Source organism: Hermetia illucens, chromosome 3 (assembly GCF_905115235.1).
Source record: "Hermetia illucens chromosome 3, iHerIll2.2.curated.20191125, whole genome shotgun sequence".
Classification (NCBI taxonomy): Eukaryota; Metazoa; Arthropoda; class Insecta; order Diptera; family Stratiomyidae; genus Hermetia; species Hermetia illucens.
Window position 1 is genome coordinate 140,222,572 of NC_051851.1, and position 14,374 is coordinate 140,236,945.

The 14,374-nt window shown below is 43.0% G+C and overlaps 1 protein-coding gene across 5 annotated transcripts in view; it reads left to right on the forward strand.

Annotated features, from left to right (window-relative positions):
* LOC119651982 (gamma-aminobutyric acid type B receptor subunit 1) overlaps positions 1 to 14,374 on the forward strand; it is a 768,875-nt gene that overhangs the window by 625,757 nt on the left and 128,744 nt on the right. For all 5 annotated transcript variants that reach the window (XM_038055893.1, XM_038055894.1, XM_038055896.1 and 2 more), the window contains exon 9: positions 13,874 to 14,016. In XM_038055893.1, the coding sequence (XP_037911821.1) occupies positions 13,874 to 14,016 (143 nt within the window). The remainder of the gene's footprint in view (positions 1 to 13,873; positions 14,017 to 14,374) is intronic.

Here is a 14,374-nt window from a genome sequence, read left to right on the forward strand (position 1 = left end):
TTTAGATATGCTTCATGCTAAGTCGGGATCATTTGCAGCTCTTTTACTTAGGGTAAATCCGCCAGCATTTAACACCTTCATCATCTGATCGTCCTTTGCTAGTTGAATTAGCATTCTAACCGCAAGGAACGTTACTGAAGTTTCGCCGTCCGATTCACGTTGGACCGTGTTTTTGTGAATTACCTCGCATTCGTTCGCGGCCGGTTCCTCGTCTGGAGCGGTCTCCGAATCGCAGAGCCGTATCACAGTATGGGCTTTAGCCATGGATATGTTGGATACTAATGTCGTGGCTTCCACTGACTGGATAGGAATCTTGCCTGAAAGTAGCCAACCTAGCTTTGTCTTCTGGGCAATCAATGGGCTTCCCTTCTTTATTTGAATAATTTCTTCAAATACCTCGGCTCTCAATACCAAATCGATACCTTCCTTGACATTATAGTTTGGATCGGCTAGCTGTAGACTGCTTGTCCACCCCATTCCGGTCTCGGCCAGATTCTCATTTGGCAAATATGTCGCTAACTACTGTACTATAGGCCTCAACCGTTATCTCGAATTTCGACGGAAAGTTAGGTCTTGTGCTGACCTCGGCTGCTTTCCGAATCGTCGCCGCTTGGACGCTAGCGAGAGTTGTTGCTAGTAACACAGATGTCGTGCCTGATTTTTCCATCGACTGGCAGGCTGAGTGCGCCTTTAGTACCTTTTAAGGTGTAGCATGGTATGGTGTTCTTTGTTGCACTCCAAACACCGTACTTTTCTTTTACACTTCCGTATGTGACTGTGTGATAGACAATTCTGGCATATTCGCACTGTCCTACGAAGTCGTTTCTTTTCTCAACCGCCAGTTTCCTGAATTTGTCACAAGAAAACATCGGTTGTTTTCCATGGCAAATATGCAGCCCCCTTTCGTTTGTGCCGCAAAAGCTTTTTTCTTCCGAGGTTGAGCTGAAGAATGCTGGGCTTAGAAGAATATAAGCAGCTTATACCTCTTCAGGAGGAAATCGCTGATCTTGCCCTCAGGAGGGAGCTCCTTGCTACTTTCGATGTATTTTTCAAAACAGCGAAGCGTGTCGCTATTGAACTTCCACATTATTATTTGAATTATCGTACAGTCCCAGTGGGAGATCGTATACCCCAGGTTGCTCAGCTTAGCCAAGCAGTACCATATTGTATCCTCCAGTATCTGAAGTGCCGATTCGTAGTTGCCGCTGCATAACCACAGTTGTGCTACGGCTTCCTTCGTTTCCCCTTTCAGATACCTCAGTAGGTATTGCAGCTTTTGGATGCTGCCAATTGATGGATTATTGTCTATCACGGCTTTGAACAGCTCTATAAATTGGCACCATTCCTTGCTGATGCCAGAGAAGCTGGGAGTTTGTATTTGTGGTAGTTTTGGCATGATCTTCTATCCTTCCTTTAATTCCTTTCGAACGTCTCCAGTTGCTTGAAGATCTCCGTCTGGTCTTTCAGGATAGTTTCGGTAATGTTTTACAATTGATTGGAGACTTGGATGGTTAGAAAACTTTGGAACTGGGATGATAAAGGAATTTGATGTTTCTAAGGAAATGGAATTGTACTAGGGTTATATCTTATAACCGATATTTACAATTATAGGTTCGACGGACTAATTGCTGAAAGCTGGTCAGTCTTTTAGAAAAACTTGACGCTTAACTTCCTTAATCTTCATCCGATAGCTTTCTATTGACCTGCACCCTGTGGTGACTTGTTTAAAAATGGTTAAACTATTTTGAAACATTAACTTATTTTCATTTGTTAAAGCGGGGATGGGATATCTAAAAAAATCCGCGCCATATTAGCCATTCGTTAATTACAGAGATGAGTCTGTGCATCTAATCGAACCTTCTGATTAAACGACTCTACCCTTACCGCATGGCTATATCCTGCACTAGTTGGATATATTGGTTTCTATTCGCTTTCCTCGGTACGATGAAAGTCCTCCTAGCAAATCCCAGCGTTAAGCAAAGGCAGCGCTTCCATGTTAGATATTCTTCTTTATTCTTGAGCAGTTAAACGAGTTCACGAGTGTACCCGGCCATGAGAGAAATCGGTATCCTGGCCCAATTGATAAGACTGACTAGCCTCACCCTGAGCAATGAGGCCAGATAAAGGCAGCAGGATCACTATCTAGACCATTCAACATCAACAACAGGGGATATCCTATTGTGCGTCCTCTTTAACCTGCTTTAAAGTGATCCGTGATGCTGATTGCCGTTAATAACTTCTTCTATCTAGGATCAAAAATTGATGCCGATAAAATCCGCGCGGTTGTTAGCAGCCAACAGAGCCTATTTCAGCTTACAAAAACTGTTCTGTTCGAAACGTCTCACCATAGGACCAAAGCTCTTGCTGTACAAGACAATGATCTTACTAGTCCTCATGTATTCCTCGGGGACTTGGTTTTTTAGCAAGAAAAATTGCGAGCTTTTGACCGCGTTGGCGAGAAGAATCCTCCAAAGAATTTTTGGCCCCCTATATAAGGATGGACGATTTCGTAGCCTACATAACGATGAAATCTACAAGCATTGCCATCAATGTCTGATTGTGGATAAAATCCGGCTCAATCGGTTGCGGTGGGCGGGTCATTTAATCCGTACGGATGAGGATGATCCATCCCGGAAAGTCTATAAGGGCAATATCTGTAGTGGAAAAGGAAGACGAGGCAGACCTTGTCTCAGATGGAGCGATGGTTTAAGCCAGGAGAGGAGACAGCTTTTTGGAATATCGAATTGGTGGACCTTCGCGCAAAACCGGGATGTCTGGAGTCCCTTATTAAAACAGGCCTAGACCGGGTAATGTTTGTTGCGTTATTGGGGCTGGATGTCGGATACCAGTCGGCCCAGCTGTGAATAAGTACCTAAGTCGAATTAGGGTGATAATCTCAGGCGAGCGCATTGCTGATCAATCCAAGAGCAAATAGTTAGTTTGCAGCGGAGCTTGCTGTTGGTTGTGATTAACGCTGTTTAGTGTGAAGTTGTGTTAAACATACTCTCAAAAAGGCTTCCAGCGTCGTTAAACAGAGACAATCATCTTTGCTCTTTTCAGATTTTTTAGTGTCTCTGCCCATAAATGTCACGCATACATCGGCGTGGATTGCATCACTCTCGCTGTATTCTCTTTATGGGGTGCCGCTTTTCCCCAATTTTATATGTTAAATAAAATAGTATTTGAAACTTCCGCGATTACTATTATTCGCAGTTTAGTCATCGACACAAAAATTGTAGATGTTCACAATTTATTCATTTATATTAGGATTATTTAGGTTTTTTGTCAATTCAGTTGTTACTTTACTGTTTTTCTGTCTTTTTTTTCTGGTCGGCGGACGGGACTTGAGTGCTTTAATGAGAATATTCACAAATATCTGTTTTTATTAAGGCGACCTACAGCGTCCGATGCCAGTATGAATCCGCTTCCGCCGCTGCATTCACTAGCCGCAGTAACAGCTACGGGCTGACATTTTATCATCCCAGTCTCATGTCAGTCCGTCAGCTGTTACTGCGGCCATTGAATGCAGCAACTTCTCTATTTTTTTTGTCACCCCGCATTTTGTGAAACTTTAGGTATGCTCTATCCTGTCATACGAATGAAAAATTGACATGAACGCAACGTATCCTCATCAAGAAGAAAATAGGGTCATTACACGCAGTTCCAGTGTTGGTATACAGTAGATGCTGTTATGGAGGTCGTAGATGTGGTTCATCGAGCCGGGGCTTGGTATCAGAAATGCCTTCACTTCCATAAGGTGGACAGATATGCTAGGTACATCAAAAACTCATTTCACGTGCCGAGCTATTGAGGGATTATCTGAAAGACCGGTCCCGATGCGACGGGTAAGCGGATCAAATCAGCAGCGGACAAGGCTGTATCTAGAGTCGCGGCCTTGAGTCGGCTAGTGGCGAATGTCGAGGGCCCTATATCAACTAGCAGACATCTCCTTATGGGAGCAATGCACTCGGTTCTGCTGTATGGTGCGGAGTATGGGCTGGTGCCCTTGACAAGAAGGTACATCGTAAACGCCTTGCTCAAGTGCAGAGACGGGGAGCTTTGCGACTGGCGTCTGCTTATCGCACCTTCTCCGAATCGGCTGTGATGGTGATCGGGGGAGTGATCCCCGTTGCCCTCCTTGCCAAGGTGCGCAAAGCTATCTACCGCCGTAAGGGCGAGAGCTTAAGAGAAGTGGTTGCCCGTGAAGAACGTCAAAGCACCCTTACCGAGTGGTGACTCTTTGCAAAATAAGCCAAGGGGCAGATGGACTGCGCGGTTCATCGGCAAATTAGATCCGCGGCTGAACCGAACTCACGGTGAGATTGATTACTTCCTTACCCAACTTCTAAGTGGGCATGGAGGTTTTCAGTGTTGCCTGCACAGGATTGGGAAGACGCGATCTCCCGATTGTGTGTTCGACAATGGAGTGGCGGACGACGCTGAACACACCTTTTTCTCTTGCGAGAGGTGGGACGGATTTCGTCAGCAGCTTTATGCAGACATAGGGGAGCTCTCTCCAGGTAACATTGTCAGAGAGATGCTGAAGAGCACTGGCAGCTGGGATCGTATTGCGTATTATGTTCGGGCTCTTCTTATTGTGAAGAAGATTGAACTCGACCGGCGAAGGGATCGGACAGTAAGGTGTTCTCTGAACTGATAATTCCCTTCCTCCCCTCCCCTCCCGTTGGTGAAGGCTCCCGAAGCCGGGAGAGCGGGAGGGCTAGCCCGAAGTAATGTACCAAAAGGTTCCAGGATAGTTCTCTGAGGACCGGGAGGTATTTAGTTTGTAGCCCGGCAGGGTGCTGTTGCGGGAGTCCAAAACTCTGTACGTAATCGCATTCACCTACCCTACTCCCAAAAAAAAAGTATTGGTATCTAAGTATATAAAATAAACCGCAATACCACATATGCAAATGCTCCTGCGGTTCATTCTGAATTCTGAAACTGACGAAGTTTTCCAACCACTACCTAATTCATTTGATATCCGTGTTTTATGTACTAACCAATTCAGTATCCTTCGGCTTCTATCCAAACTCAGGTATGCTATGTCTTTGAAGTCTTTTTCTTCCTTATTGATAGCTACTTCTAATACTGAAACATAATGTTTATGAGAATATAGGATGTTTGATCCCGAGAAGCAAAACTTCTTTATTTCCTTTCTAACTTTCATACACAACCTCATAACCACAAAACATAAAATTTTTGGGTGAGTTGCCGGCAACAATTCCAAACGCAAAGCAATTCCCATGTCCTTATTCCACACATGACCAACAATCACATTTAACTTTCAGATACTTTCGAATAACTGTCTAATCCCACTGACTTCCAACTTAAATGAAACCATATCATATTCCGAAATCCCTGTTGTCAAAGACTAATCCCCAGCCGAGCGGAGGTGCCCCACAAAGTCATCATATTTTTTATGTTATCTGAACAGAAACTTTGTCAACTTTTGGAAAGTTGTTTGCGAATATTGTTGGATATAATACATGTGAAAGCTATGAGTTCTAGTTTTGCGGGAGAAACGGAAAAGATGGAACATTAAACTATATCTTTTATGATGGCAACGATCAGATTGTAACCAGCATGGACTTTCAACACAACCCGAGAAAATTGGATTAAAGGAGGTCAACTTTTTGAACAAAGTCCTCGAATATCCTATTGAAAAGAAATGTAACGCTTGGTTAAACCCCTCACGAGAACAGACCTTTTAAGCAGGCTTCCACCCGGAATTTCTTATGCTATCTGACGGAGAACAACAGGACATAAGTACCTCAACACAACAGCGAGAAAACATCTGTCCCCTGAGATCTGCTTTCCCGCCTGAACTCTACTAACAAAAAAAAACTATGGTAAACTTTTCTTAAAAGCTTTTCCATTACGCGCGTAACTGCTTTTAAAACGGTCCGTCCAATTACAAAACCATTCTCACTGTCAACCGGCAAACCAAAACCAGTTGTTCTTATTATTCCTTTGGTTTTCATCTCGTTTTTCCTCTACCGAAGAATTGAAGCATTTTCCGGTCTATGTCCTTGTTTTCCTAACATTCCGTGCCGCTCGAGGAGTATTAGGTGAAATGGATGTGGGAAATGCAAACAAAAGCCTTCTGCTAGTCACATACATAGTTAGCCAGCCTCTCACTATTAAGATTTATTCCAGAGAGAGGGCGAGGAAAAATAGAAAAATAGGAGAAATAGAATAACAAGGATGTACGTCCGTGTATTAGAGTGAAGTGAAGGAACGGTGCTGGTAAACTAGCCTGAATTCCTTTTTACTCGTGGATACAATTTTCCGGACTCCCATGTCAACCATAGTGGCGGCTTCTGCTGCTACTGTTTCGGTGGTGAAGTTTATGAGTGAGTGAATAAAAACAATTTCCATTCTGGGAGATTTTCTCTGAGTGCTTTTCCTGTATGCGCTACTTTGAATTTCCACGGCCTGTCTACTACGCCGAGAGAAAGGCGAGAAATGAGAAAAGGTTTCGCAACTGCAGAACAGCAAATGCCACAGAAATGGAAAGTACTTGAGGGACTTCAAGAGAATGGAATGGAGAAAGGAATGCTTCCCATTATGCAACGAAATTACTTACTGTGAACACATATTACTCGTATATACATACATTTGATTTTTTGATAGATAGCGGAATATTTTAGGAACTTTTGTTCCAGGATCCAGGAACATTGAGCAAAAATGTTTTTTGAACTTAGTGGACTATGGCTGAACAGTAAAACAGTCGTTGTTGAATAATTTCCACCCAGGACTCCAGGAAGAGCCGGCAATCATCCTACGTTGCCCTGCACCAATTGTTCCTGGAGCTGTCCACTCGCCGACCATCTTCGGCCACTAGTTGCCACGGCATATTGTAACCAGCAATGGAGTTGCTGTCCTTCCTTAATGTGTGACTTCACCGCCCAAATTACTCCTTATATTGAAGCACGTTGATGATAATCTTGGCGTCATCAGAATCAAACAATGGAAGCACGTCAATTGCGAAAGGGTTTCTTTCAAGCCGACGTAAAACCCAGCGACCTAGACGAAGTCGGTCAACTTGCCCTTTCGCCACATTAAACTTTTCCAAAGGAACAAACTCGGATCTCGGATACCAGTCGACTGAGCTGTGAATGAGTACCTGAGTCTAATCAGAGTAATAGCCTCGGGTGAGCGCATTGCTGATCACATTGTCACCTACAGTGTTCTGTAGTGTAATGCTACGGTTTTGAATGAGCGCTCTAACATACTTCAAGGCCCTGGTCCAATTGGATTGTTGCCAATAATTTTTATTATTAAAGGAACATACTACTACTAACAATGTGGATAGTCTCCCTATCTTACCTCTCTTACCTTTGGGGTAGCTAGATATCAGTGGCTGCCCAATGCCGTGGTGCATCGTTTTCATGCGACAAAACTACTAATACTTTGACTGTTTTCAGAGCTAGCCCGTAGCACTTATGAAAGATAGCGGTTCTCCCACCCTGCATTCCCGAACGATAGAATTTCCCCCGAGGAATGGTCGAGGAAATGTCAAGCAAAGTAGCGAACAAACTGCTTAATGGTTTTCTGTCCTCTTCGTAACTTCGACAATGTTATTTTCAGGGTATGTCGTGTCTGGCCTCGTGTTGCTATCTCCGGAAACTCAGAGGATTATGACTTTCAGCGCATCCCTGCACCAACTTGGAGGATGTCGCCATAAGGGTAGAGCACAAGGCCTTAATGATTGTTTGGTTGTCGGTCAGAATAGCTATGTCACCAAACTCGGATCATGCCCCAGCCAGCGATAGGCATCCAGTATCGCCAGTTTGGACTGCACTCAAGAATCCTTAAACCTTACGACTCGGCTACACTGTGGGGATCCTAGAAATCCACAACTCCACAGGTTAACTTTGATCCGTCGATGGACAACACTGTGTCATAATCCTAGTTGGAAACCGCACAGCAAAATTTCTTTTGAAGCTTATGTGTGGTGTAATCCCTTGCGAATGCCCAGAGTTCCCGAGTTCTTGACTCAAGATGTTTCTGTGGTTATAAGGCCTTAGTGTCCAGCATCTGGACTCACGTATTGTGATAGGACATTGGCAGCATTCGTCAAGCAAGACTGCAAAGCTAGAGTGGGGCCTACGCAGGCGGTTCTTTGGATCTTATTACAATTGGTTCTATTGTATTTCGTGTTCAACGCCTGACACTATTCATTAGAACTGTAAGCTATGATGGGGTGAACCACGGCTCTTTACATCCAGAGGACCAACCTCGAAGACCCCATTTTCTTCCAAAGGTCCTCTTTCAGGCGTTGATGGTTAGAAAGACCTTCTTAGCTCTCAGTCCTGTGTTCAGTCTTTAACGTATGACCTGGGATTATACCCAGACAATTCAGATTGGAGGAAAGGACTAATCTTTGTCCATTTAGCCGAAAGAATCGAAATTTGGGTACCCTAGGCTTGGTGACAAGTAGCATTAATTCCATTTTGGTTAGGTTTATGCCAAGTCCATATCAACCCACACGCACACCTTTCATAACGCACCCTCCTTGATTTCACTCATAATATCACCAACTCGTCGGTATACGTAACCATTTGCACCTTACCGCTGTGCGATATACATATAATTCCATTCATTACTGTTAACCGGAGAACCAACTGTCAATCTTCCAGATTAGATTGGATTATCCTTGTTCTTACCATGAATACTATCCAATGCGTAAGACAGCTCCACGATACCATTCTAGTTAGAGCTTTCTTGATTGGTTTGTTGCTAACATCGCTGAATGCATCTGCAGCAACCGCACTATTGTGCTAATTACCTCATGAAGAGCAGCTTCTGTGGATTTGCCATTGAGGTAGGCGTGCTGAGATTTAGAAGAGCGCGAACTCTCCATAATCATCCTTGAGGATGCGCTACAGGATCTTCAACACGAAATAGCTAACGTTGATTGGTCGAATATCCTTGCTGGACTCGTGGCTGCGCCTACCTGCTTTCATCCTCCGTAGTGACCAATTCAATAATCTCACATGACTGTTACTAAATATCCTCCAATGAAGTTCTCATTTACAATTCTCCTCCCGGGCGGAAAAACCGACAGCTTCAGGGTCTCACGAGAAGATGTCGTCTAAAAGCCTTCGGAATTATTAAGTTAGCATAGGATACGATAAATTCCTCTTTTCTTGGCCGGGATCTTATGATTTTCGCAGACTCGCTGGTGGTTTCAATGTCCTGACAATAGCCCAGTGACCTCTTAAACGATATTTAGATTGAAAAGTTTTTAACTGTGATCTAAGAAGGATCTTGGGCCAGGCACTCTCCAAATTGCCATTGTCCTTCCCAGTGTCACTTAATACGGAGAGAGACCTCTTCTCAACAGTTGTGGAAATAAAACATTGCTATATTGCTCCTGTTACATACCGATAAGTTTGTGTTAATGATAAAGTCAAACAAAAATTCATTCCTTTCGTTGATTTCTGAGTAGACCCAAAAAGGATGCCTCGCAGAGCCGCAGCCTATTAACAGGTTGGCCTTGCTCACTGCGATCATTCTGGTGAGACTGAGCGAGTGGATTCAGGTCGCCGGTCGGGTACGCTGAAAGAAACAATTTCACCTTTACGTTCGTGACTCCAGTTTAGTAGTTTGTAGTTCGCTTGCGAATCTTGCGCAGAATATATTGCAGATGGCCTTCTGCAATATATTCTGCGTCTTGTCGCTTCTTTGCTGGCCTTGGATAGCGGACATTCTTGTCGCCCCTTATTCCCTATAGTGCCCTTGACGTCGACCGTTTTGGAGGAAGAAATACCGTGACAGGTACTTGCTACATGGTTCAACAACCGGCTGGAAACCACCAATCCATCTGCCGCCTCAATCCTAGAGGTCTTTGCCACAACTGGAACCGATTGTACTGCCTATGACAGGTACTGTCTCCTGGCTGAATGTCAGCACCTCGTTCTTTGATTATCCGTCTGGTTTCATCAGTTCTACTTCTTCTATCGTCAACTTGTTAGGTTTTTAATTGGAATCCATGTCTCCATTCCACGAGTAATTCAGAAAAGGGTAAGGATCTAATTTGAAATTGCAGATACCCAAACAGGGCCGTAGAGAGAAAATCCGAGCCTGGGGTGAAAATCATGCGAAAAATTGGACCCGGGTGGAAATCATTCAAGTCTGGGGTGAAAATTATGTGGGCCTATCTGTTGTCGCTTTTTTTCATTGAAATTTTTATTCCGAGCTCCAGCCAAAACTCCTGGGGAATTTTCCCTTTGCGCCTCCTCTTGTCAGGTATTCAGGATCTGCCAGTAGATCAAGTTCCCCTAAAGCGTATGCTCTCCCACCTTGGCTTGGGATCCGATTAGCGCCTTTTCGAATGCAGGGAAGGACGAACCCTAGGCTGTTACTTCGGTTCGTCCTGCCAATTCCCTTTGACGAGCAGACAAATAGATCCTCATCGGTTGGTGGAACCAACTACCAACGCGGCTCTGCACAATTTTGGGCTATTTGAAGACGATTTCCAGCGGCGACCCGGGTGAAGGTCGTACGAGGACTTTCCGAATAATGCAACCTTAATCTGAACAATAATTGGACCTGGCCCCCGAATATTTTCTTGATAGATTATTGTAAGTCCTGATTGCAGTTTTTTCTTCTATCCCTTTAATTTTTTGTGATTACTTTGACTTCCCTATGCTCATCTGGTGTAACGATCTTAGGTTTCCTTCCTCATAACTGGTGCCACTCTTCTATTCCTTTTATCTCTTCGCGAGCATCTGTGCTGCTCTTCAGCTCAACATCAACAGAAATCAATTAGATGAAATTCAGGATTTTGTCTTTTAACCATCTGCTATTGCGTTGCTTTTCCTCTTCTCCAGATAGTCTTTCCTATGTCGCTCCTGGTACCTATAATCTTACACTTGAACACTCACTCGTCTCGCATGTTGTTAAAAGGCCAATTTCGAAAGTCTATACGCAGGTCTGACCACAGGGATTTCATCTTCACTCCTTTAATATGCAAACCCGATTCCTCTTGCATAATTAAATTTAACCTTCTTTCTTATCCCCTTCTTCTCTCAAGTCCCTGCGCTCTGACATATTCTTGTCCTCCATTGAAATTCATAAAAAAATTTCGTCTGAAGCCGTCTGAAAGTCAAGGCTGACATATTAGTCCTCTAGGAGCCACATTTTTTTTCTCCACTGCAAAACCCTGCAACCTTCAGCAGAGCCGCCCAGCTCAGTAGTGCTTTCGTCAAATGCGCAGGCTGTTCCGCTGGTTCCTTGTAATTACCGTGTGATTTACTATTGCTTTTCTTTGCTGTGTAGCTTCCTTCTAATTTTTCTTCTCTTGGCCATCTTCCTATATTTTATGAAGTACCCCTCCTTACCTTTTCCTCGGCGGAAGTGTTGGATTCGGTCTCATATGTCTTTCTAACCTCTTTCTGTTAAAAGCTAATTAATACATTTCTCTCCCCCTCTGCCTGATTCTCAACAAAATCCTCGGTTCATTTTCCAACCTGTGTATGGAAACAGGTTTCTACGAGTTCGTACTACAAACAACCTACTAGACTTCACAAATCCTATGGCCAAATGTCAAGATTTCGACAGGAGTTGCCCTTATGCCGGCTACATCTGTCGAAATAACATTTTTTGAACGTATGGAGACTATGAAATACAAGACACACAGTTTAAGGCTTTGTTTTATATGGAGTTGTCGAGTTTAAGGGAGGGTCACCACACAATCAAACATAGGATGTCCAATGAAGTCTTGATTAGTACTTTACAAAGCAGGACTCTTGTTTGTTGAAAGGTGGGGGGTACGAGGTCAAAAAGTACGAACTTAAACTGAGGCAAGATTTATTTTTAGAAACTACCCAATCAGAAAATTTGAAATGATGGTGCACCTACACATATGAAATCGAGGTCTTAAAATACACCTCCTGCTAACCTCCATTCAAATTAAATAATAATAGTATAATACTATATTTTTTAATTTGACCAGAAAAGTCCACTTAACTTTACCTTAACATACAAAAGCGTAAAGGACAATATAGCAACTAATATTGGGAAGTTTGAAGGGAATTGTACTGTTGTTAAAAAATTTAAAGTAGGCCACTCACTAAACCTAAATCAGAAGCCAGTGAAAGGTATGAGCTGTAGGTATATTTAAAAGTAAACTAAATTTATGATATTTCAATGGAGCTTAAACTTACCTAGTAGTAAATGGTAAGATTACGGAGAATGCCATCTACAGCAGATTGCTATCCATCATCGAAAGCAACAATGGTTAGTCGGTGCGCCGGAGTAGAACTGGATGTCAAAAACGCATTCAACTCCGCTAATTGGAATCGAATTAAAGGGGCATTGACTGACATTTGTATTCACGGATAGTTAGCGAGTGTGGTTGAAAATTGATTTTCAGAGCGGACTCTTTGGTACGGGAAGAATAAAGGCTCCAAAAAGTACATCGTCACACCGAGGTACCACTGCTACGAAACATCATGTAAGGATGCTTGCTCTTCCTATCTCGGAAGAGACTACCATTGTCGGTTTTGCGGTTGACCTGACGGTAGTTTTTACAGCACAACATCCAGAAGATGTAGATGTCTATGCGATGGAAATAGTGAAAACGGTAAAGTCCTTGATAGAAACATTCAGGCTGACCTTGGCGGACGAGAAAACGGAAGCAGTCTTATAAAGAACCGTAGAACGAAGAACACTGTAAAAGTGAAAGTCGGTGGATATTCGGTAGTCTCAAACTCGGCTATCACATACTTGGGGGTGAGGAGTGATGGCAAACTCAGCTTCAGGGAACATCTAGACTATGCATGTCAAAAGGTACCACGCGATGCTTGCAAAAATGTTTCCGAATATTAGCGGGCCGAAAAACTGTCGGAGGTTTCTTCTTGCCATAGTGATGCGATCCATTCTGCTATGCGTTACCTATGCGGGTAAAGGCGCTTACAAGCTCTCAAAGAAGCAAGCAGGTGATTTCGGTTTACTAGCTGATAGCTTTGAGGGTTTGAAGCACTTTTATAACCACAGTATGCAAGGATGCGGTACGGTCAGTGTCGAATGATCTCTAGCAACGCAAATTGAACGTACGGAAGGTCGCTGGATGCACACGATCATTACTAACATGGCGAGACCAACTATAACTTTATTCAGTTCCTTTAGGAACACGGTAGTTGCTACGGGCATTATTGGATTGTACGATTCACGGAATTGTCCTAAATGAATGGCATGTGACATTGACTGCCCAAGATTCGCAATGGAGAGTAACAATGTGATCCAAACGTTGGGTGTGACCGTGAGGTCGAAGGATATATTTGCGGAGATGCTGAGGTCGAAGGAGAACTGGCTTACGCTTTCCTCTAGAATCGTAATAATATAGCAGGAGCTGCTGACGGAAGAAGAAAGAAGCAAAATAAAAGCAACACGAGTGCTTAAAGGCAAACCAGTCCTGCGAAGTAATACATAAGTGGTGGTCTCGTGGGGTGGTGTTGAGGAAATCTAGGGTGGTTTTTAGTGGGTGCGAATGCCATAAATAAAACAAAAGTCTGCCTGGTACTATTTATTCTTGCCTATTATTAACGTCCTATTATTCACTAGATAACCCTTTGCAGCATGAAATGTTATTACAAAGTTTTTACGAAGGAATTTATAATGATTTATAAAAGTTGCAGTAAGATTTTCATTCCGCTCAGTTAAAAAGATACAATAACAAGGAAATGAAAGGTGATATATTCTGCACACTTGTCAACCATATTTTTCTAACCCATCATCATAAAGTGTGAAAATAGTTTAACAGGCAGAAAGCTGTACATTTCCTACTACAAAATTGCTTGGAAATAGCAAAAACACGGTGCCATTGATCCCATAGTAATTTTTTTTATTTTCTATTTTGCAGGTTCCACAAGATCGAACGATAGTGCGACGTGTCCTCAGAACAGTATCATTGTCCCTATTCGTATGCATGAGTACCATTTCGAGTTGTGGTATTATGGTTGCAATGGCCCTTATTGTGTTCAACGTGTGGAATAACCATAGAAGGTGAGATTATCACTTTAGATATCTTTTCAGAGACTTTTATTTGTTCGGTGTAAATCAGCTAGGCGTTACCGGTATTTACGCAGGAATGTTTTGAAAAAAAGAGTCGACTTTATTGATTAATTTCAACCGCTAAGTTCTGATAGTAGCAGAGGTTTATGCTTGAAGTAGGACACTTGTTGGGAATTTGTCATAAAGACGATGCGTTAGCATGTGTATGAACCAAATATGTTAAACTGACAATTTATCTGCACACTTTTTATTACGAATATTAGGTAAGAACCTCGTTGACTTGAGCGGCAAGGCACAATAAGTGAGACTTTCAACAAGTCCCTTAAATGAAATATCCAAGCAGAGAAAT